Source organism: Astyanax mexicanus, chromosome 5 (genome assembly GCF_023375975.1).
Source record: "Astyanax mexicanus isolate ESR-SI-001 chromosome 5, AstMex3_surface, whole genome shotgun sequence".
NCBI classification, from domain to species: domain Eukaryota; kingdom Metazoa; phylum Chordata; class Actinopteri; order Characiformes; family Acestrorhamphidae; genus Astyanax; species Astyanax mexicanus.
Window position 1 is genome coordinate 38,912,666 of NC_064412.1, and position 27,557 is coordinate 38,940,222.

The following is a 27,557-nucleotide window of genomic DNA, read 5'->3' on the forward strand; positions in this document are numbered from 1 at the left end:
GAGCTTTGCAGACGGAAGACTGGCTGATGCCGAGCTGCTCAGCTATTTTAGTTTGGGTCAAGCCTTGTTGGCGAAGGGCTTGAATTTGAGCCACTATTCCAGTTGAGAGGTCGCGCTGCTTACCCATGATTGATTTTACAACTTAGAAATTCTACTCAACCCTGACTTTATACTGCACAGTGAACACTCTTCACAGAAAACAAAAATTCGAGCATTTATTCTAATTCAATGAAACGGTTTCTCCATTATTCTAATTCAATAAAACAACAGTGTCACAGTTAAATGGCCTAAATGGGCCTTTTGGAAAGCTCAGCTGAGCAAATTTTTTTCCAGGTAACGAGTTCTGTGATTAGTCTAACGAGTAGGACAGGTGCGGTGAACACCTGATTTGCTTTCTGCACAAAAAATGCATTCAAAGAATTTCATGATTGCACTATTTCAAATTATTCTAATTCGTTAACCAGCACCTGTATATATATATATATATATATTACATTTATTGTGATTCAATTGTAAGATTGTTGTTTCCTGAATTTATCCTCACAAACTGATATGCTGAAGAATGTATTTTGATCCACTGTTTAATTGAGTTTTCTTTTGGTTTGGTCTATTAGAAAAATTGGAAATCTCTCTCTAGCTGAAGCATGGTGACCATGTGGGGGGGTTTATGGCCCTTTGTGAATAAGATCATCTTCCCCGCCAAAGTTTGAAATTGCTCCTAGACCAATCAAAACACAGACATTTGGGCCACAGGGCCAATCGTAGCTCAAGGGCCAAACAGGCCACAGAGACTAATAGTTAAACTGGGTCAGTCACACACAAAGCAGTTCAGTTCAGTTCAGGGCAGTTGGAAGAGAAGCAGTTCAGTTCAGTTGGAGTTGGAGAAGCAGGGGGAGAAGATGAGTTGAAGGAAGCAGTTGAAGAGAGAAGTGGAGGAGAGGTTCAGGGAGAAGTTAGAGGAGAGAGGTTAGAGAGGGCCTAGAGATGAAGAAAGGAAAGTTAGTTTTCTTAGACTAGTGCATTTAATCTTCAAGTATATTAATATTAGCTATCCTAGTTAAAATATCTAAGGTTATTTTACAATCTACGAAGCCAAGCATTATTCCATCTAAGTTTAGCTAAAGTACAGCTGAAAAAGAGATCCGCCAGATCCAACCCAGAAACCTGTGGTCCGGAGGCCACCAGCAAGCCAGCTGAGAGTGAAGGGATTTACCCTGTGGGTTCTAATGGGGCTCCGTGCTGACACAGGAAGTCAAACCATCCTGCAGACAGGCTCACGTGATCCTTTTTCGGGGTGAAGCATCAGACGACCAACCCAGACGGACGTCACCAAGGCCCACTTCAACACCTCAGAGTAAGGCAGAGCTGGGTTTAATCTTTCGGCAGATGGTGTCTGTTGGTCATGGTTTGGGTCGGGTCTTTAATTTAGTCTTCTTTAGTATAGATGACTCATTCTGAGTTGCTTGGTTGGAAATAAGAACTGGTTTCGTAGACTTAAAATGCCTTAGACCCTTATTTAGAAATATTCACTTAATAGTTCTATTAATCTTTATTCCTTTCATACCAGTATTATAACGTGTTTGTTGTTTTATTTCTCATTTATCATTCTACACTATGATTTGATATCTAATGGCTACCTTTATGACTTTTTAATGAATTATTTACTCGTATCTGTGTGATTTAATAAAATACTTTTATTTTACAAAACCTGTAATTTCAGTGTGTTTTTCTGGATAACTTGGTTATGAAAATTTCTGTCACCTGTAGAAACCACACCCTGAGATGTCTTGTGTTATTAATTAATTTGATTAATTAATTTATTAATTAATCTAATTAAATTAATTTAATAACTGGCGCCCAATTAAAAATATTTCAACATCTCAATTAGCACCAGGTATTAAACCACTGAGCCCGCTACATAACCCTTCAGAGAAGGGGTGACAATAGGTGCATGTAAATCATTACATAATATTTAATCAGGAAATATATATTAAAGTTATTGTAAACTATAAGCATATGTTTTATAAATTAACTAAAATAAAAAACATCAACTAATTCAAAGCATTAGTCTGTGTTTTTCAGTTGCTACAGGACTCTTATCTGAGTGACAGAGGTTTTAACCAATCTTTTTTTTTTTTAAATGGCTTCTGCTCATGTGTCTGCGTGGACCCTTCTCCTGATTTTGAGAAGGGTGTAGTAATGAGTCTATTAGCAAAGTTACAGGACAATCTTACCAATCAGATTCATGATTTTTACTCCGGGGGCAGGCCATAACTGTCTGGTGTGTTGCAGAAGGGGTACCCACGATAATAACTGCACGACAATGCTAATTAATTAGTAATGAGCTTATTTTGGTGTGACAGCAGAGTACTCTACATTGCTACACATACACACACACACACATACCTTGAGGTGCTCAAGATCGGGTCTCTCCAGGTTGACAACCTCAGCCAGCAGCTGGTCCTCAAGTCCATCTCTGGTGACGGTGAAGTTAATGAGGGTGGTCTGAGCCTGGATCTCAGGCTTATAGTGCGGGTTAGCCAGCTTAGTGTGCAGAATGAGCCGGAAGTTTGGGTTATACGTACACTCCTTATCCCCGACTTTTATAAACCTAAACAAGAACAGAAAAGGACAGTTTGCCACATTTGATGTTAGGTATATTCATATTGTGAGTACATGGGAGTATATATGAAAAGCACTTTTTAAATGATGATTTCATTGCTTAGGGAAAAAACTATCCGAACCAATCTAACCCTTTGTGAAAAAGTGCCCCAAAATTTATTCCAAAAGGGCATGGACAACTCATCCAGGAGGTCACAAAAGAACCTAGAACAATATTCAAAGAACTGCAGGCCTCTCTTACCTCAGTGTCACACATTAGCCTGTTTCTGTCCTGTGTTTTTCCCTCTTTTCTATGCTCCTGCCCTCGGTTTTCCTGTCTTGTGTTCCCAGCCATGCATTTTTGAGCACATGGCATTGTTTTGTTATTGTCCAGTCTCCACCCTAACCCCGCCCTAGCCCTGCCCTAGTCATTAGTGTTATCACCTTGTGTCTCATTTGTAACTCCGCCCCCTCATTACCTCCACAGGTGTCCCTAGTGTGTGCCTGTGTATAAATACCCCATGAGCGCCTTTGTTCTCTGTCGTGCTTTTTGTTCGATGCTGCCCTGTTCAACCCTGTCTGGATGTTTATCTGTGTTTTTGTCTACAGAGTTCTGGTTTGTTTTCTTTATACTGTTTGATTTTTTGTTTGTTAATTTCACTTCTTTGTTAAAGTCCTGGTTTAGTCTTTGTTTCATAGTCTTAGTGTTTATTTTCTAGTCCTAGTTTCTTGGTTTGTCTTATTATGTCTCCTCCTCATCGTTACACTCAGTCAGTGTTAATAATAATAATAAGAAAGAGATCAAAAGAGGTCAAACAATGTCTCGATGGGAGAGTTCCAAGGCAAAAAAGCACTACTGACCAAAAAGAACACAATAGCCCAGCTCACATTTGCCAAATTGACTGAAACATATACCTATAAATAGCAAAATCAGAGAAACTGCTTCAAAAACTGAAGTGGTCTCTTATTTTTTTTTCCAGAGCTGTATATTTTCAGTATTTGAGTAGCATGTTTGGACCTGCCCTGCTATTATTGCTTGTTTTTGTTGTATCTGAGCCTCTCTTGTGATGCCCCTGACTGGTATATACTCAATGATGCGATTCAGTCCAGCATGCAGTCTGTTGTGCAGATGACAGAGAGTGATTTATTCGTGGTGTGCAGTGGTCATGCAGGTTTTGCATTGGTCGTGTGTTGGTGTACTGTATGGACACCTGGTCTGACTTGTTGCTGCTGAATTTACTGTGTAATCTCTCACCTGCCCTTTTTAATGGTGTGACGACCCAGCAGTGGATCGATCACTGGATCAATGGTTTCCTCCAGGTTCTCAATCAATACTGGTTCTCCTGTTACTACTGCTTGCTCAATGACATCCACATACCTACAAACACAGACACACGAAGTCTTCACACACTTCACGTCACAACTTACATTTCCCAATTCTATAAAAATATCTACAATAAATCAATAAAAGACGTAATGTAGTCAGTTTATTGTGTCCACTCACCCCTTCTGTCCTAAGTTGATGACTCTGAGGCTGCTTCCATATCTACTCTTGAGCCATTTGATGCCCTGCAGCTGGGGGTCAATAAGCAGAGGCCATCTTTCACAGTTAAGCAGTATGGTGGCATTCTGGGTAGACATCTTATCACCTGGCAACCCCTCGTTATTCCACTTAGCAACCGTGGCATCATCTGTTAACATGGAGATGGGATCTAATCCCTCAGTCATTGGAATAGGAACCTGAAAGAGATGTGAGCAAAAGCGTGAGCTTTATAATACAATGCTATATACAGCTCTGGAAAAAAATAAGAGATCACTTCAGTTTCTGAAACAGTTTCTCTGATTTTGATATTTATAGATGTATGTTTGAGTAAAATTAACATTGTTGATTTATTCTATAAACTACAGACAACATTTCTCTCAAATTTGAAATAGAAATATTGTCATTTAGAGCATTTATTTGCAGAAAATGAGAAATGGAAGAGATGCAGAGCTGTCAGACCTCAAATAATGCAAAGAAAACAAATTCATATTCATAAAGTTTTAAAAGTTCAGAAATTTCAATTTTTGGTGGAATAACCTTGGTTTTTAATTACAGTTTTCATGCATCTTGGCCTGTTCTCCTTCACCAGTCTTGCACACTGCTTTTGGATAACTTTATGCCACTCCAGTTCAGCTTGGTTTGATGGCTTGTGATCATCCATCTTCCTCTTGATCATATTCCAGAGTTTTTTTTAATTTGGTAAAATCAAAGTAACTCATCATTTATAAGTGGTCTCTTATTTATCCAAAGCTATATATATAAAATATTTTACAATGATATTATACTTAAACACATAAACACACCTTCTGGGTGCGTAGGTAGGGCATCCAGAGCTTGTGGAGAAGCTCCAGTCTGTATCTTTTGGAGAAGGAGCCGGCGTAGGAGATAAAGGCTGCAGTAAGGAGAACATCTCCACAGAGAGTGGCCTCCTGTTCCCTATACTGAGCTACTGAGTGGGCCCAGCGCACGTTCTCTGACTGGAAAACACACACACACAAACATACTGTATGTATCTGATGAAAAGAACTTAACCGTGAAAAAAAATTTGATAACTAATGTCTGTCTAATTAATGCACTTACTAACTGATGCAGGCATGAGGGGCAAATTATAAAAACTACAATGTATAAAACACACACACACACACACACAAAACACACAGGCGTACCTCCAGGCCCTTCACCAGACGGTTAGCCAGTTGGATGGTTTTGTTGGTGCGGTTCACCTCGTCCTGGCAGCGCAGTTTTTCTGAGGTGGCTTTTTCAAATGCTGCAGTCAGAGTATCTAGACTATTGTCCAGCTCCTGGGAACACAAACACACATAAAAAAGACCTCAGAATACATTTAGTGTAGGTTAATGTAAAATATGTAAAAAGAAAAAGAGTGCATTACAGTATGGAGGTCGTGGGATGGTGTATGGAGAATGCAGTATATGTTATATTAGAGTAATTACGTAATAAAGTATTGGCTGTGGTAATTAATATAAATCAATGTCAATATAAAAATATATTCCAAGTAATTTTGAGGAATTTATATTAGTCCATTCATCATGAAATTTTGACAGTGTTAAGAACATATTTTCCAAATAATTTCAAATTATGCAAAAAGGACAAAACAGATATTTTCTGTGGCAGCAACTTAATAAACACATTTACACATACACATGAAAAGAGAGAGGGAGAGATAAAGAGAAAGAGAGAGAGAGAGATAAAGAGAGAGAGAGAGTGTGTAAGAAAATGTAAGTAAAGAGAGAGAGAATGTGAGAGAGTGAGAGAGTATTTAAGAGAGAAAGACAGTGAGTGAAAGAATGTGAGAAAGTATTAGAGAGAGAGAAAAAGAGAAAGTGTAAGAAACAGTAAGAAAGTTAGATAGAGAGAATGTGAGAGTAATAGAGATAGAGAGTATGTAACAGAGAGAGACAGTGAGTGAGAGAATGGGAGAGAGTATTAAAGAGAGAAAAAGAGAGCGTGTGAGAGAGTGAGAGACAGAGAGAGACAGTGAGTGAGAGTGTGAGAAAGTAAGAAAGAGTGTAAGAGAGTGTGCGTGAAAGAGTGAGTGTAATAAAGAGGAAAAAGAGAAAGAGTGTGACAGAGCGAGATTGTGAGAGAGTGACAGTAAGAAAGAGAGTGAGAGAGAGTGTGAGAGAGGGAGTGTAAGAGAGAGGAAAAGAGAAAGTGTGAGAAAGAGCGAGACAGTGAGAGAGAGTGACAGTAAGTAACAGAGTGTGAGAAGGTAAGAGCGAGAGAAAAAAAGAGAGAGAGAGATAGAGAGAGAGAGAGAGAGAGAGAGAGAGAGAGAAAGAGATTATAAATATAAAGGCCGCAAGGCAGAGAAAATCTTACAGAGAGTTTTTTCCGGATGACCTCCAGCTTCTCTGCGGCTTCAATTAGGTCAGCGTTGGCCTGAGAGAGACACATCCTCTTCATCTCCACCTCACAGGTCACCTGCACACACAAACACACACACACACACATACACGCACAGACACACACACACACACACACACACACGTACACACAATATACAACTAAGTTCTGAGCACCTTGACTTGCAAGGAATCCCCAGTCACTAAAGCATCTGCCCTGTGAAATGTCCTTCACCAAGGTAAACTTGCAGAATAAGCAGAATATTCTGCTTTTAATAGAGCAATCTGTTCTGAAACCTGTATACATTGTTGCCCTCTTTAAATGTTCTTTAAAATGTACAACTTCTAGGCTGTTACTATTAATTTTATGCAGGGTAATGTTTGTTTATTTTATACATACAAAAGTATATCATAAACAACAGTAGTCTGAGTAGGTAAATGTACACAAATTAGAGCTGTGCATTAGTGTCAGGTCTGGCGCTGAAGGCGCACCTGTCTCTCCCACATTTAGCTCTACCTGTGATCTCCATTCTCCGGACTACGATACCCAGAGTGCCTCACACTAACATCACTCCCAATCATGATTACATGACACTGAACACGGCACTACCAGGAAGTTCATCACCGGAATATTGATTTCACCTGTTCACCTCCACATATATACACCTCTCTACTAAATGTTTATTCCTTGCCTGTGTTAGAATAGTGTGATTTAATAAAAGTATGCAACATTGCAGTCTTGTGGGCGGGGTTTAAATAGAACATTCCATCCGTCTGGCACCGACTACCAAGCCTCACTTCAACTCTGAACATTCACATGGCCTTGCCATGAGCATGCTGGCCAGTGTTCAACCTCACCCACAAGAAAACACCTCACAGTTCATGCAGGGTTTCACATTGAATATTTTCCATACACACATTTCCATATAGAATATAAAGTAGAAAATTAAGTATACTCACAAATATCTGCAGAGGGCAGCATGAGGGAGAGAGGAGAGTGAAGAAACTGAGATAACAATCAAATATATAACAGTCACACATAGGGAGCATCATTCAACAGTATTAATTCCTGCTAATAACTATATGTGCTTATATCTATATTTTTATTTACTTTGTACATATATAATATATATACATGCATATATATTAGTACTGTCAGATGATTCAAAATTACATCTCTGTTATCTAAATTAACCGCATTAACTCTAACTTGCTATGAAAAAACAGAAACTGTATAATTCAATTGATTTTAGTAGAGCAATAAATTGAAAACCTCTGGAATGAAATCAAGAGGAAGATGGATGATCACAAACCATCAAACCAAACTGAACTGCTAGATTGTTTGCACCAGGAGTGGCATAAAGTTATCCAAAGGCAGTGTGTAAGACTGGTGGAGGGAAACATGCAAAAATGCACCAAAATATTTATAATATGAACTAGCTTTCTTTGCATTAATTAAGGTCCAAAAGCTCTTTATCTTTTTTTTGTTATTTCAGCCATTTTTCATTTTCTGCAAATAAATGTTCTAAATTACAATATTTTTATTTGGAATTTGGGAGAAATGTTGTTCGTAGTTTATAGAATAAAACAACAATGTTCATTTTACTCAAACATATACCTATAAATATCGAAATCAGAGAAACTGATTCAGAAACTGAAGTGATCTCTTAATTTTTTCCAAGAGCTCTATATAATATATGAGTTTCACATTTTGAACTGAATTACTGAAATACTTAATTTTTTGAGATCCACTAGTATATTACTTATAATACTCATAAATTAGATATTAGTATTTAAATATACAGCAGACTGAGAAATCACAGAATACTACAGTTACATGCACTCAAAAATACAGGTACTGAGCTAAATTCAGATCTTGCTCTGTTGTAATTAATATACAATTATGAACAGACTTTTTAGAGCGAGTAGAAGCGCTTCATGTATGTAATAATTTAAACCTGGCAGATTTACTGTATGTGTGTGTTGGTATTAAATGTTTTGGTGTGTGTGTTTTGGTTGTACCTCGTGGAAGTGTATGATGTTAATAACCCAGGCACACAGTCCAGCTGCAGCCGAGGATTTAAGACGCACAAACTCCGGGTTGAAGTCCGGGTCACTCAGATACTCCTCCCTCAGCACCCGCACTGTAGCATCTGGAATGTGCTCCTTATCAAAATTAACCAGCGCCTGCAGGAAATCATCCACCTACACACATACAAATTGAAGATTTTACACATTTCTAGATCACCATTTTATTTTAAAGGGACACTATTATATTATACCGTATTTCTTTAACTATAAGGCGCAACTAAAATCCTTTAATTTTACCAAAAATGGTCAGTGCGCCTTTTTATCCAGTGTGTCTTATGTATGAATTCTACTATTTTAAAACACTCAATAAATACATTCTGCTTGGTGTATAAAGTTTAGATATTGTTTTAATCGTATTGTGTTGACTGTTGACTGATGTACTTGTCATTTTTATTAAAGCACACCAGCAAATAATAAATAAGAGTAAGAAAATCTACTTTTGAGAGAAATTGCTATGCTAACTGTATACTGTGTAACTTATAGTGAAATTACAAAGAAGAGCATTTAACCCTCCTGTTATGTTCAGGGTCAATTTGACCCGTTTTAAAGTTTGAAGATCCAGGAAAAATAGTTAAAAGTATTTTTCTTGTATGAAACTTCTTTTGCATGCCTTAATTAGTGTAATCAACTTATAATTTGAAAATGGTTCATCTCACATATTTGCAACCACCCCTCTGAAAAAATTAAAGCTAAAATAAAATTGCAATGTTATGTTTTAATGTTTTGTAAAACTATTGGTTTATATGTTGGTCTTTTAAAAGTAATAAAATAGTGAAACATTAAAAAAGTTTGACTATGTATTTTTTATGAAAAATGAGTGAATTATCCTAATTGAACCATTACCTGTTAGAGGTAAGGAACACCACTGCACTAAATATTGATAGAATAATTAGCAATAGAGCTGGTAAAAAAATATTTACACGGCTTGTTAGGATTTTTTGGGGGTTTCAGACGTTTTTCTGAATAATTAAACATGCATCTTGTTAGATTAACCCCGGAAACCATTTGCTGTTCCTGACAAATGAACATAACAGGAGGGTTAAATATGAGAACATTTCACTTGTGGACTGAGGTGGAACACACTCTGTATACATATACTGTAGTTAAACGTATGTGTTGTGTATGCTCACTTTGCTCATGATGACTTTCGCAGTTTTCCAGCTGCGGTCTTTGGGAATGCGTCCGCCCGGAGCCATCAGCACGAGCACAGCCGCTAACACATTAGCCACAATCACTGGCGGGTTTGCAAAAGTCCTCAACTCTGTTAGATTTAGCTACACACAGAAAAAATGGGTGAGTTTTGCAGGTAATGTATAGTATGCCTTGTGCACTTTCTCTCTCTCTCTCTCTCTCTCTCTCTCTCTCTCACACACACACACACACACACACACATACGGGTGTACCCTGTTGAGTGTGTTGAGGGCAGCATTAGCAGCCTGTAAGGCTGGTTCAGCTTTAGCCAGGTCATCTTCACTTTCCTGCTGCTGCTTAGTCACTTCTGCCTGAATCGCTGCTACCTGACAACACAGCAAAAAACAGTTATTAAATATTATGGACGCTATGGTATCAAAAAGACAATTACAATGTTGGCCAAATAAGTGAAAAGACTGAATAATTAATCACAAATAATAACATGTCTATTTAAAGGCCTATTTATACTTCTGTGTCAAACCTGTGTGTCACCCTGTACCCTATGCCCTAGCTCAATTCGCACCACCCTGGAAACGTAACTGTGTGACGCGGACAGCAGCAGTTGTGATTGGTCCGCTGGGCCTTGCGTTCCCATCGACACGTTACCACATTTGTGGATTAAACTGCAAAGTACACCTGGGAAATGAAATTCAATACCAAAAAGGCACCGATCAAAATGTGTTGGTACCACATAGTACTGAAAGGTCTAAAAGATAAACATTAGGTGCCTGTTTTCAATATTTTGAATGAAACGCGCATAAATATGCCAAACACAGAGATAAAAAAAAACAATCGCCCCGTTTTCCTCTTATCCTCTCACTCGCCCCATCTTCCTCTCTCTCTCTCTCTGCTCTAAGATATTATAACACAGTACTAAATGATCCAATATGCCAGTCCTAAATCATACTATACTATTATTACTGTCCCCTCACAATAATACTGGGAAATTCCAGCATAAAAAAAAAAATCGTAATATTAATGATTTTTAAGTCAATGACACCACTAATATAATTTTTATTTTGACAATCTAATGCTAATATACTTAAAAAAACTGAAATGCATCCAGTAATATGTTTTGGGAAAAATATCTGTAGTTTAAGCAGTTAATGCTTAGCAGTAATGCTGTTGTTGATGTTCTTAATAAAGCGTCACAGTCATGCTCATTACTTGTTTGTTACAACAAGAATTAAAAGTATGGTAGTCTCTCATGATGACAGTATGAGAATGAGATTATTCATGTCGGCTGTTGAATAAATCTGTTTTGTGGGAATAATCATCACTTTTTGTATTTTTTGGTTGCAATTTTGAAAAAGGTATCGGAAAAAGTACAGCGTGCACTGTAAAAAACAAAACTTAAAATTGTTCTGCTTAATGTGATTTGTAAGTAAGCTATATGAGAAATATTGAATTGCACCCTAAAATATAGCAAACTAATCACCCCAACTTACTTTATTAAGTTTCCTGTTAAAAGTTGGTCCAAATAAATAATCTGTGTTGGCAAAATTTACATATTGTAGTTAACCCTAGTCGAGGCCATGCCAACTACTCTGCACATGCTCAGTTTGACCCTTTATTTGATTGGGGTCTATGGAGCAATGATAATCACACTATTTGCATATTGGGTGTGTCCTTCTACCTCTCACTCACCATCAGTGTGTAAGCATTCTCCACAAGCTGCCTTCTCTTGGAATTTGCATATTTGTTATATAATAGTAACTGCTTGGTCTCAGTGTTGAAGCTTGTAAGAGCAGGTTACTATATTCTGTGTTGCCAAGTCAGTCTGGTTACATTTGCATTAATTGCAATAGTTTTACATAACTGACAAAAGGTGGATATGTGATAGTTGTAAATTCCAATTACCCAGCTGCTATGTTAAATTAACAAAAGTATAGCATTGCACCCACTAAATGATTTTGATTCATGTAAAACATTTTATTGGTGCAACTTATTTTTTTAGTTGGTCCTAAAGGATGGTCAGCAAAACTTGCAATACACATTTTGTAGAATTTAAATCAGGCCATCAAAAGACACAAATTACATTTTTAAGTTGGTGAGATTTAATATTTAAAGTTTTAATACATATGATCTGGGCTAAAGATTTCTGGTTGGCACAACTGCATGTTTTTTTTTTTTCTCAAAACTTAAAAGACTGAGTTGGTCTCAAAACTCAAAAATGTAGTGCAGTAAGTTGCCTTAATATTTTGAGTTTTCTTAACTTTTTTATTCTTACAGTGTGGGTATTGGTACTGAATTTAAGGTACCGATGCAGAGCCAATGATACTTGCACGGAAAAGTTGAGACACAGAAGTTTAAATTGGCCTGCAGTGTGAGCCAACAGGGAGAAGTTCATTTTTAGTTCATTTAATGAAATAAGAATTAAAAGAAGGAAAAAGTAATCAGTTTACTACCTCTCCACAAACTGGCTCTAATATACAAGCTGTACAGAGCTAAGATAGTAACATTAGCTAAGCTAACTTCCCCTCAGCATCTTTTTGCTTACCAAAAGACTGTCTGCCTTTCTCTTGGTAAATTTTACTCCGTGTTGTTCCGTGATGTAGCACTGCTGAGGTATACTTATGATTAAGATTGCACTGTTGAGGTAGTTATTTAGCTAAACATGAGACTAGAACAGCTCAGCTGAAATAAATTCATGATCAGAATGTAAACCTAGAATGTTTACTGAAACCTGCTGAAATGTTCTTGGTATTCATTATTCAACCAAATGTATAATTTTGTTTGGTTTTGGACAAAAACATTTCAGCGCATCCCTAGAAATAATGTAACAAAAATAACACCTACTTATATAAACACAGTGTTTACTGTATATGTATCTCACTTTTTGCTCCTCTTCATCTGCAACACTCTTCTCCTGGTTGAGCTTGTCAGTCTGCTGACCAATTTTAGCGATGAGAGCTTCTGTGTCAGTGTTCCTCTGATGCAGCTCCACTTCCTGCAGAGCCAGCTTAGCCTTCAGATCCTCAACCTGAGACAGAAAGAGAGAGAGAAAGTTTATGTGGTTTAAAAAATTGCTTGCTATACAAAGAGCATTTCTTTAAACAGGGGTTAAAGTTCAGCCAGATTATTAGGACCACTTCCTTGTTTCTGCATCCTTTTAGCTGCACAGTTCATATATGACACTTTATAGTTCTATAAATACAGACTGTAGTCCTGTATCTGTTTCTTTGAATACTTTATTGTGTGAGAGTAAACACGAGGTAACCGCATGGCCTCCATCCACATGGTTGGGTTTGTGCCTGTAAACACACGTGTTGAAAGCTGTGCACCTCAGTCCAGCACTGTTTTGAGCAGATATTTCCAGTTACAGCTGAATTCACTCTTTTAATCCCAGAGAAATGCTCTTATTTACCTTTTAAAAAGCCATTTAAATAAATGCCTGATTAAAGGGGCGATTACTGTTGTTTTGCTGTTTTCCTCAGGTTTTGAGTACTCTGCGCTGACTCAGCTCTTGATCAGTACTGACGCAAGAGAGTGCTTGGGTTGGGGGCGGGTCTGGTGACATCATGGGCCCTTCCTTGTTTAATATCTCGATATGTATCGTCGAAAAAAGAACATTTGAAATGTAAATTTTTTCCAATACCGTGCAGCCCTAGTACTCACCACTCTCTGGTTTTCAGAATTTCCCTCTGGAAACAATAAATATCTATCTATCAGTTCAACTGTAATTTTTCTAAAGAAAATACTTTATTTTTCAAGATTTATTTCTAAATTTCTCCCAATTTTTTCTCCCCAATTTAGCCATGCCGATTGTCCCACCCATTCAGCTGCTAGTCAGCTGTATATCCCCATCAACACTGATCATCATTGACCCACCTCCTCTGATACATGTGAAGTCAGTCACTGCCTCTTTTCGAATTGCTGCTAATGCAGCATTGCTAAATAGCATTAGCATAGCATGGTCTAAAACTTTTAACTGGTAGTGTGTTTATATAGGATCATGATAATCAGGGAGGGGTTTATTGGTCTAACTATAAAGAAAAGGCTCTTGGATAACACAGTACACAGTTTACTTGTATGTGTGAAAATGAAACCTGGGATGCAGTAGACAGCAGCTTCTGCAGGCCGTTCTCCAGACGCTCCATTTTCTGAGTGAGTTCTCTTTGTTTGGCCCCCAGCAGGTTTCCATAAAGCTTCATGAACTCCAGGAAGCTCTTGGGAGTGGTGTAGTTAAAGTGCTTCTCGTTCTGCTGGTACTTCACACTGACCTCGTTCACACTCGTATGAGCGAACGAGATAAAGTCACTGATCGACAGCTTCACTGCAGGCTGAAAAAACAAGATTTTTTTTATTTTTTATTTGTTTAATTATGTATTGTTTGGTTTCAGTAATGCACAATATTTTACACAGAATATAGTATGCTTTATATAGAGAAACACCACGGATTCCTGGAGTGAGAACTGACTTGACAGCTCTTAACAACTAGTAAAGTGCAACATGGTTGCTAATGTTTAATGTTTATAGCATGGACGTACGGAAAATGTAACGTTACACTTCTGAAAGTTCATTGATCTGGATCTTTTCCATACAATTCTGATGCATTAAAAACATGACATGATCGGCCCTAGTAAATTAGCATCAAATAATTTTCACCCCAATCAATATTACATTTACACTATTAAACTTTATCCCTGACTTGTCTGGTGTGTTCTTTGTTTTATAACCTTATAAGACCTTCGAGAGATTAGATAATATAATATTGGACTTTACTTACTAATTATCTTCTGACTTCTGAAGCACTGAGGGCTGTAAGCAAGTGCACTCCAAACATATATTTCATTTCAATAATTTCCTTTTTACTTCACAATTACTTGCTACTATCATTGTGTTTGTGGGTGTAACGTAAAACACTGCGGAAAAGTTCAAGGGGTATGAATACTTTTTCAAGGCCTTGTATTTTATCACTGCCAATGACCGTGACTATGACTAATAACTCTCCTTTCTCTCACCTCCAGTCCACTGATGTTGTTTATGAAGGTCCTGCTGACCGACTGCAGTGCATGCTGGGGCCAGGGATGGAACCAGTCGATGGCTGTGCAGTTTACTAAAGCTGGAAACTTCCGCGCTCGTGTACGCAGAGTAAAACCCACAGGGGAGAAACACAGGACCACCTGAAATCACACACAGTGAAGTAAAGGTGATATGAAAGCATGCAGTGATTTATACAGAATAGAAATGTTACAATTTACAAGAATATGCCAACCATCAACTAAGGTGTTTTTTTTTTTTTTTCAGATTTCTAATTTCTAAAATTTAAACTACGGTTAATTCTCTATAATTTGACAGATCAACACACTTGGATGAGAAAAATAATTCCCAGGTGTGTTACTTTAAGGCTACACAGAAAATGTCACATCAGATTTACTGACAAATTATGAACCATTAAAGTACAGAAGATTTGGGTTGTGATGATTTAGTGGTTTCTCTGAGTTTGTGAACCCTTTACAATTTTCTATATTTCTGCATAAACATCAAAAAACATCATTTCTGCTTAAACATCAGCAGACTTTCAAAAGTTCTATTTTGTTCTTATCCTTCCAAAAAACACGTTCTTCTAATATCCTTGTGGCTTGTCTACATGAACTTTAGATCAATTGGGGACAAGCAGTTTTATGCCGAAATATATACAATTCTAAAGGGTTTATAAACTTTGAAGCACTACTGTTAGTGGTGTTGACTATATAACTTTTTTCCCCTTAAAAAATCAATTTGCTGTGTGCTGCATGTTTAACTGTCCCGAGAAAACATGATAAAGTTTCAGAAAATGTAGATTTCCTCTTTAACCCGTGTTTTTTTGTCAGGTCCTTTTTCAGCTCTTATAACACAGTAATTATATCAGACAGACACATGCCCTGATCTCCTTTAGTCCAGAAGCCATACGGCTGCTCAAAAATATAATCATTTAAAATGTAAAAGGAAGCAGAATTGTTATATTTTCCTGGACCTGATCATGTTTTGATCAAAATTTTACCAAGCGCCTGTTTTTTTTTTAACTTATTTTTAAATGTATAGACTTTAAATATATTCACACCTAAGATATATTTTCAAAAATAGTTAGACTAGAGTGTTCATGAGTTAAAAGCATAAGAATATTGATGATAGTTTATTACATGGCTTATTAATTATTACTTTGATAAAATACATGGAGAGTATCAGGCGGAGTTATTTTTCTTGATAATCACACCTCTAGGATACATATAGCAAAACTAAAAACCAGACACTCAGAGCAGCCTATGGCTTTTAGTATTTGGTCAGGACACACAAAGAAAACTATATGCAAAAATGTACATTTTTCAGTCTAAATAAATATAAATGTTTAGTGCAAAATATCTACTTAGTAAAAATGTGAGAGTGAAATAAAAACTATATAAAGTAGTGTGCAGCATACCTAGCTTTAGTTTGAGTTCAGGTAGTTTCATACTTTTTCTGTGGACACTTTTGAGTCATTTACTGATATTTTTTGGTTTGAAACATCATATAAATATGTTTGAAGCAAGCAAGTTCCACCCTTTCTAACCATATATGGATTATGTTAATGTGTGAAGGCATTCCTGAGTAATTAAGATGAGAACAAAAGGTGTGATTTTGGATGGAAAATATGGCCGTAGAGTTCTAAGGGTTAAACACAACTGCAAAGTATAAAAATAGAGAAAAAAGTGGCCACTGTGTTACAAAGGGTTAATAGATGTCATATCTGACTAGCATCATGCTAAGGGAAAAAGGGGAGGGAGGGGGCATCTCACTCTACCAGAAATAGAAAAGGTACATTTCTGCTAAAATCGCATTGTTTAATTGTAAAAAATTGAAGATCAGCTTTGATGTGCACCTTTAACTGTTTGCGAATTCGGTCAATGAAGAAGTTCCAGCAGTTCTCTCGTGTGTCGAGCAGCCCAAGACCTCTGAGCTCCAGACGAATTGAGGCCACAATCATATCTACCTCTTCCTCACTGAACAGGTCCGGGATGTCCCCTTTACACACACACACACACAAAGACACAAAAACAAAAAAAGAAAAAGAAAAAAGACACATATACACTTATTAGTATTAATGCACTAGGACAGCATTTCATAAAATGCATGGCGCACCCTGACTGGGGGTCGCAGAGGCTTGACGTTGGGGGGGAGTTGGGTGTGTGACCTGGGTGAAAGGATTAATTGGTTAGTAATTTGGAACTAAAACATTTTTATTACATTAAGGGAGGAGTGCTGGCTACCACCAATAAATTTCCAAGCAGTTAAAAAAACTAGCTAACTAGCTAATTTATTCTTTAGCTGTGTTAAAAGATTACAAAAACACTATACAAATACTTCAGTACTTCCACTTACCGGTAAGTGTGGTGTTTAAAAAACACTTCAACTTTTACTCAATTCACTTTTTTGATAAAGCACTTGTACTTTTATTCAAGTCTGGTTCCTTAGTACTTTATTCATGTCTGGTTTTGGTCACCTACCTCTTGTTTACCTTGTTTAAATAGTCAAACGAGCGCTGGATGTTAATCTACACAGATTTTTCTCCTGAAAACTGTTTATTTGGGTGAGTAAAGCGCTTCCATTTATTTACAGTTAGCTTAGAATTCCTGATTTTCACTAAGGCTAAGTGCAGCAGCATTAGCGGCTAAACTAACAGAGCTACAGTGAGGAACCCTAAGTGTTCTGTTAAGCCAGGGATATATTAGCTAGCGGTTCGTTCCACGTAGCCTGTTTTAACAGGGGAAACATGCAGACTACAGTCCAATATACTCTGAACCATTAACGGTAGTGCTGGACGATATGGCCAAAATTTATATCACGATATATTCCTTAATTTCGGTCGATACGATATAATTTCAATATCGATATAAATACTTTGAAGGCCTCAGAAAAACTGCTAAGAATCCCTGCTGTGGAAATCTGTACAGTACTGTCTGAAATTTTAATTTAAGTCTTTAAAGCCTCCTATCACAAAAACTGTATAATACTTTAGAAATAAAAAATGATCAGAATAAATCAATGCTCACTTTTATTTGCATTTTGCAAAATAAAAACATGACATCTCTGTCAAACACCAATATAAATAACTTGACATTACAACAGAGGCAGAGCTTCTTATTCTTTTGTAAACATATTTAACAGATCAAACCAAAAGTGCTTCAACCAGAATAGGGAATAGAAAAAGCCTTCATATACATAAAGGGAACATGATATCCATGTCAAATAAACAAACCTATATCAACTATAAATAACTAGATTAGATACAACATAAACTACAAAAGTGTTTTAGCCAGAATAAGGAAGATATTGCGTGTAGTGAAACTGCTTGAGGTAGTGGAACAGATTAGATGTATTACCGTTGCTAGTCGGCTCCACTCTCCGGCACAATTTGGAGCAAGCTGAAGTCTGAAGTTTATCAGATCTTTGAACGCCGAACCACTGAATTAGACCCGAATCCCTCAATTATTTATCCTGTATCGTCATTTGTGGAAGCGTCAGGTGCACTCATTCTGCATCTAAAATGTCCTGCGGTGAAGCCGAGTTGGTTAGGGTCGGTTTCGCTTTATCGTGGGAAGTTTGAGGTGCGGATCGGAGCGGAGCGGAGATCCACTCGGTTAGGGTCGGTTTCGATTCATCGCGGGTGGGTTTTAGGTGCGGAGAGGAGCAGAGCCGACCCGACTCATGTCTAGCCTAGCCTAGCCTTTCTGGCTACGTGCCTGTATGATTGCGTCATCACGCACTGATGTAGCCCGGCTACGGAGTCTGATTGTGCTCAGTGCTGCAGTGAACTGACGCAGCTAAAAATGAAACATTTCTTATTGAAACATTTCTTATCGCGATAAATACCGATTGAAACATTTCTTATCGCGATAAATACCGATATCGAAATATTGTCCAGGCCTAATTAACGGCAAGTGCTTAGCGGCTATAGTTAATGCTGCTCCAGCAGTGCTGAGCTTAGTGTGGTTAGCGGCTAATGCTAATACTGCTCCAGCCTTAGTGCTGGAGAACTAAACTGAAACTCCTGTATAAAGCTGTACTTCAGCGGAGTGTCTTTACTGCTACTTTACTACTACTACCGGATTAAAAGGCGCACTGATGATTTTTGGGAAAATTGGAAAAGATTTTATGTGCACCTTATAGATTTACCTATTTTTATTTTTTTTTTTTTTGGGGGGGGGGGGGGGGTTGACGTGATTTCTTCCTTCAAAGGAAGTCATGAGAGGACAGGTTTTAAAAACTAGTGCACTAGGATGTCACTACTGGATGTCTTATGATGATATGGTAATATATGGTACCTGATGCTAGCATATCGTTGATTAGCACAAGGAAGCGTTCATCAGGAATCTGAGCGTCCGTGTGCAGAAACACTGTCCCAATATTCTTCACTCCTACTTTAATGTACAGAGCTGCTATATCACTCTGTAATGATGAGATAGACAGAGATAGAGAGAGAATGAACAGGGGTTAAATATTTAAGATTATTAATCAGCTAATCTCTGAAGATGTGTGTGTGTTTGTGGGTTGTTGGTTTTACCCTCAGGTCACTGATGCCGTATCCTTTGCGCAGAGTGATCTGAAAGACCTCCAGCATGCTGAGAAACGCAGCCAGCCGACACAAGCTCTGCTTCCCACTGCCACCCACCCCAATCAGCAGCGCATTTCCCACCGGAGCTTCCAGAATACGACTGATCCTGCAGCTACTCACACACACACACAACACACAGATCTTATAGCCATCACTGATCTTCAACATAACACAACAGCATTTAATATGATCAGAAGAATAGTTGCATAATTTAATGCATGAAGATTTGTGTGGGTGCATGAAAGATGGATGGATTTCATTTAGTTATTTTTATTTAACTTTTATTTAACCAGAAGGTCCCTTGAGATTAAAATATTTAATTTTTTTGAGACCGGGCTAAAATGGCCTGGCTAACACCATTGCCAGTTACAGAATATTACATAGACACATTTAAAAAAAAAGTTAAAACTTTAAAAAATTAAAGTCTTTCTGAGGTGTTTTGGGGCTAATTCACTGAAATGCTTACAAAGGGAGTTGTCTACCTGATGACCCCTTTGAAAAGCTGTGTGTGTTGTGGTGAATGATTAGTTTATTTGTGATGGGATGGTTATGTGTTGTGTAGGTAATAGTGAGTGAGTGGGAGACTGAGAGTAGAGTATAGGGGAAGGGAGTGGGCCCTATGTACAACTCACAGATGTTAGGTGTAGGATTTATCGTCTTCCTGTATTATGTTATTTACTGGACAAACATGAAGGCATTCTGAAACATTAAGCTGTTATTCATTGTGCATGCAAACTCACTCATTAATAACCCCTGTCTTTTCCAAGTCGAACCACCACTGTGTTTAACAGGCATGTTCATTTAAACTAATGTTAAACTAAATTATTTGTTTGTTTTTAGAGGTGACTGTTTTCCCAAACAGGGATTAAGGCCTAATCCCATTTCACTCTTTACCCCTTACCTCTACCCCTCTGATGTGCGTGTGCACATGGAGGAGTAGGGGTGTCCCGATTCTTGTTAGGTTGGAAGGGTGGGGGGAAGAGATAGGGCTTGTTAGCGATAGAGATTTTTCAGATGCACACTTCAAACGAATCACTGGTAACCCACAATTATAAGCATTTTCCTTGTTAAAAGTGATGATTAGCACTATATTACCGCAGTTTAATGTGTGCTTTTAATGTTTTATGGCCATAACAAGCATAAAAAAGATCGCTAGTAGTTTGTCTCAGTAGCTAGCTAGCTAGCTTACTTTCCCGTTCCACCTTAAATGGTGCAACAGACAGCAGGGGTTTCAGAATTTTATTTAAAAAAATAAAATAAAATCTAATCAAAGCTAATTTCAGCTTCTCTTCACAGAGAAATTAAGGAATGGACAATGATAATTCATTTCTGCACAATCGGCCCCATTTCTGAAGACACACAATGCCCTAAAGTTAACTAGTAAATCAGCAGCTAGATTACTGAACTTCAGCGCTCCTGATGTCATATCGGGTGCTTGAACAGTTGTCCCAATTCTTAGGGGAAGGTTTTTACCCCTTCCACTTATAACCCTGTTCTAAAGGGAAGGGTTACACTCGAAAAGAAGGGGTAGTGGTTAGTGGTAGGGCCAAGGGGTGAAATGGGATTGGGCCTACTGGTGCATTTACACTGCTCCGTCGCGTCAACGCACATGATCACACTGCCCCCTTCCAACTGGTTGCATATGGGCATTACAAAGGCATTCTCTACATTGTCCAATTAAATCGTTTTAATAAATGGGAAATGTTTTTATACAGGATATTAATATTTTCTATAAAGTAATACATATAAATGTGTACTTATAGATATAAATGTTTGAGCTTCATTACACTTCTAGTGTGCAGTATATAACCTAACAAAAGCAAACTTTTCCAATTAAATTACATATTAATATTTTAAAAACCCACCAAAGACCCCAACAATAACAGCAGCAGGGATTTAACAAAGAACAGGGAAGCCTAAAACTTCGAGAACCTGCTCTTCGAAGACCTGCTCTCTGATTGGATAGACGCATCGTGTTGGACGGATTCATTTGCATAAAGTTCAGCTCGGCTCAACTTTTCATCGCATCGCATCCCCCGCTCTCCACACATCGGAGCCATGATGCACTGCGTGACAGCGTCTGACGGAGGCGGTGCTTTCCATAAAAAATGAATGGGATACGTTGCGTGTGTTGGCGCGACAGAGCAGTGTAAATGCACCAAGGCTACTCTTGGACTGCACAGTGTTTTGAAAGAAAGTGTTTTGAAAGGAAACTAACCAAGACTGCACAATAGTTAGAAAGATTACCAAATCTATAGTTGAAAGAATGAATGGATGGTTTTAATCAGGTATAAATGGACGGATGAAACTCACATGTGCTGCATGGCCTCCTCAAACAGAACCAGGTTCATGTTGGCGTGAAGCTCGTTGTAGTGTTCCAGAGCTTCAGTCAGAGTCTTCTGCAGCTTCTCCCAGTCACTCACCTGAGCATACCGGGGCTCCCCAACACCATGCGCAAAGTGAGAGTATATCAGAGGCTGGTGAATAAAGATAGACTCATCTATCCCCTGAAAAATAGAAAGAAAGTGAGAGAGAGAGAGAGAGAGAGAGAGAGAAAGAAAGAGAAATAATGTGACTGAATGAGACAGATTATCAGTAACAGTAATTCTAAATAAAACTAGTGAAGCACAAAAAATTCAAAATCGAGCCAAATTAAATGAAACATTTGGTCAAATATCAAACATTTAGATTAGACATTTTTCACTAGTGAATTCATTTCTTTAAGTTTTGTATTAAATTTAAAAACAATTTCTCAACACTGAACATTTTGAATATCTTAGCAGACATACAGTAACAAGGCACAAAATATATTTATCTCTGAAGTGCTATTTATTCATGGATTTACTTCAGCCATGCTATTCTAGTCACACTTTTTTAGTCAGCTAGCTATCTAAGCAGTGCCATTGTCATCAAAATGTACTAATAGTGATGTGATGCTGGATATTTGACTTAATCAAATGTGTGTATTAAAGGCCTAAAAATGCACTTAAACCTGACATTTGCTGGCACTTCTTCACAGTGCTCTGTTGATTATGTTACAATTTAAATTAGTAAGCTGTGCTACACCAATAAGCATCCTAACACTAGACTGGCCCCTCACTGTAATAGGAATAACCTTGTAAGTGGCTCCAGACAAGAGGGTCATCTAAATGTCATGAATATAAAATGTAAATCGTCGCTGTCCTAAAAAAAAAAACATTTATCTCCATTTTTGACGATTTTTAGTTTACTACATAATTTGAACAGTCAAACTGTCCCTTACACTGTGCCAAAATTTCTTGATGGACGGACCAATAGAAACTCTTCAAAATTGCCTGATATAAACTCTTTTTACATTGACTTCCATTGAAAGTTTACAGGGTTTTTTTCTCTCTCCTGTAAAGTTGCTGTTTTGGAGATAAGTGTTTTTCATTGGACAGCGACGAAATGTAAGTCTTCTCTGATATTATGCTTTTAGACATTTAAAAATATCTACTCTATTGTTGTATTAAAGCAGCTCTTGGCAGCTTAAAATATTTCACTGTAAAAATATTTGGTGCATAATTAAATAAAATAAATAAAACAGTAAAACAACAAATCTGACCTCAAAGTATCTCTTGCCAGTATCCAGTAGTATTTTATTAAAGAGCTCCACATCCTTTTCCTCCATTAGTTTGTCAGAATAAACACGAGAACACTCGTGCAGCCAGAGGTACACCAGGTCTATAGGGTACCGAACACTCTCTGGTTGGGCGAAGAGAATTCCCTGCACATACAAATAATATGTTATACATTATTTACATATATGCAACATTTACTGTGATTAAAAATCAGAGTAAAATATACAGCACTGGGTTAATAAATCATGAAACATTACAATAGTACCATTTTTTGTAAGACATACAGTGCTGTGCAAATGTTTTAGGCACCAAAGTAAATAACACTAGTCCTTTTATCTCAGCAATATAAGTGTTTTTACCTAAAAAAAAAAAGCACCAACATAAATACAGTAAAACGTAACAAGGAATTGTCATTTTTAAGTATGTTATATCCTGTGAGCCAAGCTGAAGGAAAAAGTGAAGTTCCAGATTTCTCCAGGATAATTTCCCTCAGCGAGGATGTGTATATTATGTTCAGTTCCGTCAGCAGCTCACCTGATTTACCACATTTACCAATTTACCAAAACAGGTGTTGATATGATGAGAACTAGAATAAATCTATTAAACTCAGATGAGAAATATATTAGGAGATGTTTTAAGGAAAACAGGGCTGTGTACTTTTTGTAAAAGTGCTGTTTGTATTTATTGTAATGCTAGTTATGTAATGTTTTACTGAGCTTATAAACACTTACTACACAGATAAGAAGCTTTTTCTTTACTGAAATGTTCACAGGTGTCTAAAGAGCACCTGTACGATGTACAGTTGTGTGAAAAAGTGTTTGACCCCTTCCTGATTTCCTGATTTTTTGCATGTTTGTCACACTTAAATGTTTACGAATATTAGTCAAAGACAACACAGGTAAACACAAAATGCTATTTTTAAATGAAGGTGTTTATTATTAAGGGAGAAAAAAATTCAAACCTACATGGCCCTGTGTGAAAAAGTGATTGCCCCCTTGTTAATACATACCGTCACTGTGGTTTCTGACACCTGAGTACACTGTCTCTAGCCACACCCAGGCCTGATTATTGCCACACCTGTTCTCAATCAGGACATCATTTAAATAGGACCAGCCTGACAAAATGAAGTCCACCAAAAGATCCTTAAAAGCTACACATCATGCTGAGATCCAAAGAGATTCAGGAACAATTGAGAAAGAAGGTAATTGAGATCCATCAGTCTGGAAAGGGTTATAAAGCCATTTCCAAAGCTTTTAAAGTGAGACAAGCATGCAAAAAATCAGGAAACCAGGAAGGGGGCAAACACTTTTTCACGCCACTGTACATGTTTTTGTTTTTTTCTGTGACATCATTGCTTTATTACTGGTGAATTAGTATATTGTGGAACCTATAAACCTATAAAAAATATTGCTTTGCAGCTTAGAAACCTTAGTATGAGTAGACATGTACGAGTCCAGTGCTGACACATCCTGATACAGCCACACACCTGGAAGATATTGGAGATGTCCCTGAGGTTAAAGATGTAGTGGAATCTGATGGCAGTGGGCAGAAAGTTCTGGGTCATTTTCTGGTGGAGGCAGATGGCAGCCTGGACGAGGGTCCCCACAGAGCGGCTCACTCCATAACTGTAGCCCCCCTGCAGGAAGTGACCGCTCAGAATACTGCTGTAGATAGTGCTCAGAGCCTCTGCTCCCGGAAAGTGAACCGCAAAAACAGAGAAATGCCTCTGCAGAGAGAGAGAGAGAGAGAGAGAGAGAGAACAGAAAGAGAGATAGAACTAATTACTATTTATATACTGTATTTTGATATACAGTGGCGTAAAAAACGATTGCCCCCCCTTACAGATTAAACCCTATTGATTTTGCTAACAAAAGTCTATTTATTATTATTCTTTTTCCTGGTAAGTAGATGTAGAATCAGTGAATTTCAATGGACAACAAAAATAATACCGATTGGTCATTGGCGGGCGCTATTAACAAGTAAAGTTCATTTTTCACATTTTGCTCAATAACTTAAGAACCATAAAACATACACTCAAATTTATTTTTTCCTGGATTCCTTGGGTTAATCCCAACTATTATAAAGTTCCGTCCTCTTAGATTTTCTGCTTATTTGCATAATATGCGAATCCTACTCTTGCGAACTAGTCCTAGGCATTTTGAACAATTTGATATTTGGTATCAAAATACTTGGGAGAAAATGGCCTTCAATATTCAATAAGAAAAGTTTAAATTTGTAAACAGGATGGCCACTATACGCAAATGTTTTTTTAAGCCATTCAGAGGTGGAATTGCTTGTGTGCTTTAGATCATTGTCCTGCTGCAGAATCCAAGTACTACTGAGCTTGAGGTCACGAACAGATGGATGGACATTCTCCTTTAGGATTTTCTGTTAAACAGCAGAATTCTTGTTTTCATCAATTACAGCCAGTTGTTCAGGCCCTAAAGTAGTAAAGTAGCCCCAGTCCATCACACTACCACCACCATGTGGGTATGATGTTCTTTTTCTGAAATGATGTGTTAGTTTTACGCCAGATGTAACAGGACAAACACCTTTCAAAAAGTAATATTTTTATCATGTCAATCTAAAACACTAGCAGTGTTTTTAGCCTTGGAACTCTCCCATTGAAACCATTTTGACCAGTCTCTTTCTTATTATTAAGTTATTAACACTGACCTTAACTGAGGTGAGTGAGAGCTGCAGATCTTTAAATGTGTTCTGGGCTCTTTTGTGACCTCCTGGATGAGTTGTCCATGCCCTTTTGGAATATTTTTTAAGTTTTGTATTCTGTTTCTTATTTACATTACTTTAAAATTTACACAACATCAATTATATCAACCTTTCTGGAATTGGAGTTGTATAAGGTCCTAGAAAGGTGTTGTGTGTATTCAGTACTATATGTTACCTGAAGTCGAGGGTTGACTGAAAAGCTTCCAGCGGTCGGGTTCATGCAGGTGATGTACTGACAGTTATGAATCTCCTTCAGGACCAGTCTCTGACGATCATACCTGAAAACATACACACACCCAGTCAAGCATAATCTATGTTATTATGTATCACGTATTTCTATACAACACTAGTGGCCTTTCAACACAATTTTTTTTTGTCAGTTTCTGCAGATTTTTTTGTTTGTTTTGTTTATCCTATTTTTTAAAAATAAACTATATTGTTTTATACTGTGTTTAATATATATATATATATATATATATATATATATATATATATATATATATATATATATATATATATATATATATATATATATTAGCTTTAGCTCCGAGGGCCGCCATCTTTGAACTGAAAATAACATAGACATATATATACATAGATTCCGCATAGCCTGCCTCCTGGCGCCGGCTGCTACGGCAAGCAGAGTCTATGTATAAGTCCATGTTATTATCAGTACAGTGATGGCGGCGCACAGAGCTGAAACTAGCTTCATGGGATGAAACAGTGGTTTTTAATAAGCTTTATATGTTATTAATGCCTCGTTTTAAATCTCAGGGTTCTCTAGAGTCTAGCAAAGAGGTGTGGAGCTACTTTGAGCTGGATAACAGTGGAAAAAGTGATTTATCAGGGCAAATTATGCCCTGTGTCACCCAGTCTGAAGGGTGTTTGAACAAACTGTTAAAATGTTTGGAACTCTGAACGCTCTGAGGGGTCAGAGGTGTGCTATTCATCAAAGGTAATTACTTTTTATCATATTTTACTACAACAAAAGTCCTTTTTACACCGGAGTTCCCCCTCAATAGTGATACTTATACTCTTAATGGTGCTCTGAACACCATGATTAAAACAAAGACTCAGAACCAGATTGGGATTAAAATAGCCAATACCCAATCCCTTAAAATATGCCTGGATCAAACTCGATCATGAGTCACTGAATCAGATAAGGACATCCCTACTTTAATTCACACACACAAACACACAAAACACACCAGTGAGAGTAGTCCAGATGCTGTCTGATGAGTGTGTGCGGCTGGACTGTTCCGTAGGTGTCCACCTCCGGCATGTTCAGATCATCTACAAAGTAGATCAGCTTCTTAGTGCCGGGAGGAGCAAAGTTCCGTCCAGCCTTCTTCTCCAGAGACTTCTCCAGCACACCTGCCAGACATCACAACACACATTCTGTCTACAGTATGTACAGAGACTGTATGTATGTGCATCTGAGTCAATCGGAGCTAGCATGTCTTTTAGGCTCAACCCCATTTATAAATTTAACCCATATCCCTTATTTTCAAGTGTCATCCTTCCCTCAGAATGAAGTTACAAGACAAAGTGGTTAAAATCCTGCCTATAAAAAACAAAACAACCATTTAAGAACCGGATATATTTTCATAATGAATAAATAAAAAGAACACTGCTTCATTCGCAGCTACTATTAGTGCTCTGTAGGAAAACCTGCCAGTCTGTTGTGATGCAGAGGAGCGAGAAAATTTCAATAACCTCACTGTTAGACTTTAGTTAGGATCTTTCACCCATAAATTCCTCAGTTATAGGGAGCTATAGTAAATATTTCCTAGCTTTTTGTTAAAAATGTTCTATTCCACCTTAAATTATGCAGCCGCCTCAGTACAGTGTTGCTGAACAGATGT

General features: G+C 37.6%; 1 protein-coding gene across 1 annotated transcript in view; it reads right to left on the minus strand.

The window, feature by feature from the left end:
* The window catches only part of dnah9l (dynein, axonemal, heavy polypeptide 9 like), a 132,024-nt gene that overhangs the window by 29,079 nt on the left and 75,388 nt on the right, over positions 1 to 27,557 (minus strand). Inside the window, exons 49-68 of the mRNA XM_049479653.1 lie at positions 26,901 to 27,066; positions 25,868 to 25,970; positions 24,449 to 24,688; positions 22,947 to 23,108; positions 21,677 to 21,870; positions 19,313 to 19,475; positions 19,074 to 19,197; positions 16,631 to 16,773; positions 14,754 to 14,915; positions 13,839 to 14,072; positions 12,626 to 12,772; positions 10,002 to 10,115; positions 9,729 to 9,872; positions 8,530 to 8,712; positions 6,485 to 6,586; positions 5,311 to 5,445; positions 4,948 to 5,121; positions 4,106 to 4,341; positions 3,857 to 3,979; positions 2,407 to 2,611 (exon numbers count right to left, since the gene is read on the minus strand). Of these exons, the coding sequence (XP_049335610.1) occupies positions 2,407 to 2,611; positions 3,857 to 3,979; positions 4,106 to 4,341; positions 4,948 to 5,121; positions 5,311 to 5,445; positions 6,485 to 6,586; positions 8,530 to 8,712; positions 9,729 to 9,872; positions 10,002 to 10,115; positions 12,626 to 12,772; positions 13,839 to 14,072; positions 14,754 to 14,915; positions 16,631 to 16,773; positions 19,074 to 19,197; positions 19,313 to 19,475; positions 21,677 to 21,870; positions 22,947 to 23,108; positions 24,449 to 24,688; positions 25,868 to 25,970; positions 26,901 to 27,066 (3,254 nt within the window). The remainder of the gene's footprint in view (positions 1 to 2,406; positions 2,612 to 3,856; positions 3,980 to 4,105; positions 4,342 to 4,947; positions 5,122 to 5,310; positions 5,446 to 6,484; positions 6,587 to 8,529; positions 8,713 to 9,728; positions 9,873 to 10,001; positions 10,116 to 12,625; positions 12,773 to 13,838; positions 14,073 to 14,753; positions 14,916 to 16,630; positions 16,774 to 19,073; positions 19,198 to 19,312; positions 19,476 to 21,676; positions 21,871 to 22,946; positions 23,109 to 24,448; positions 24,689 to 25,867; positions 25,971 to 26,900; positions 27,067 to 27,557) is intronic.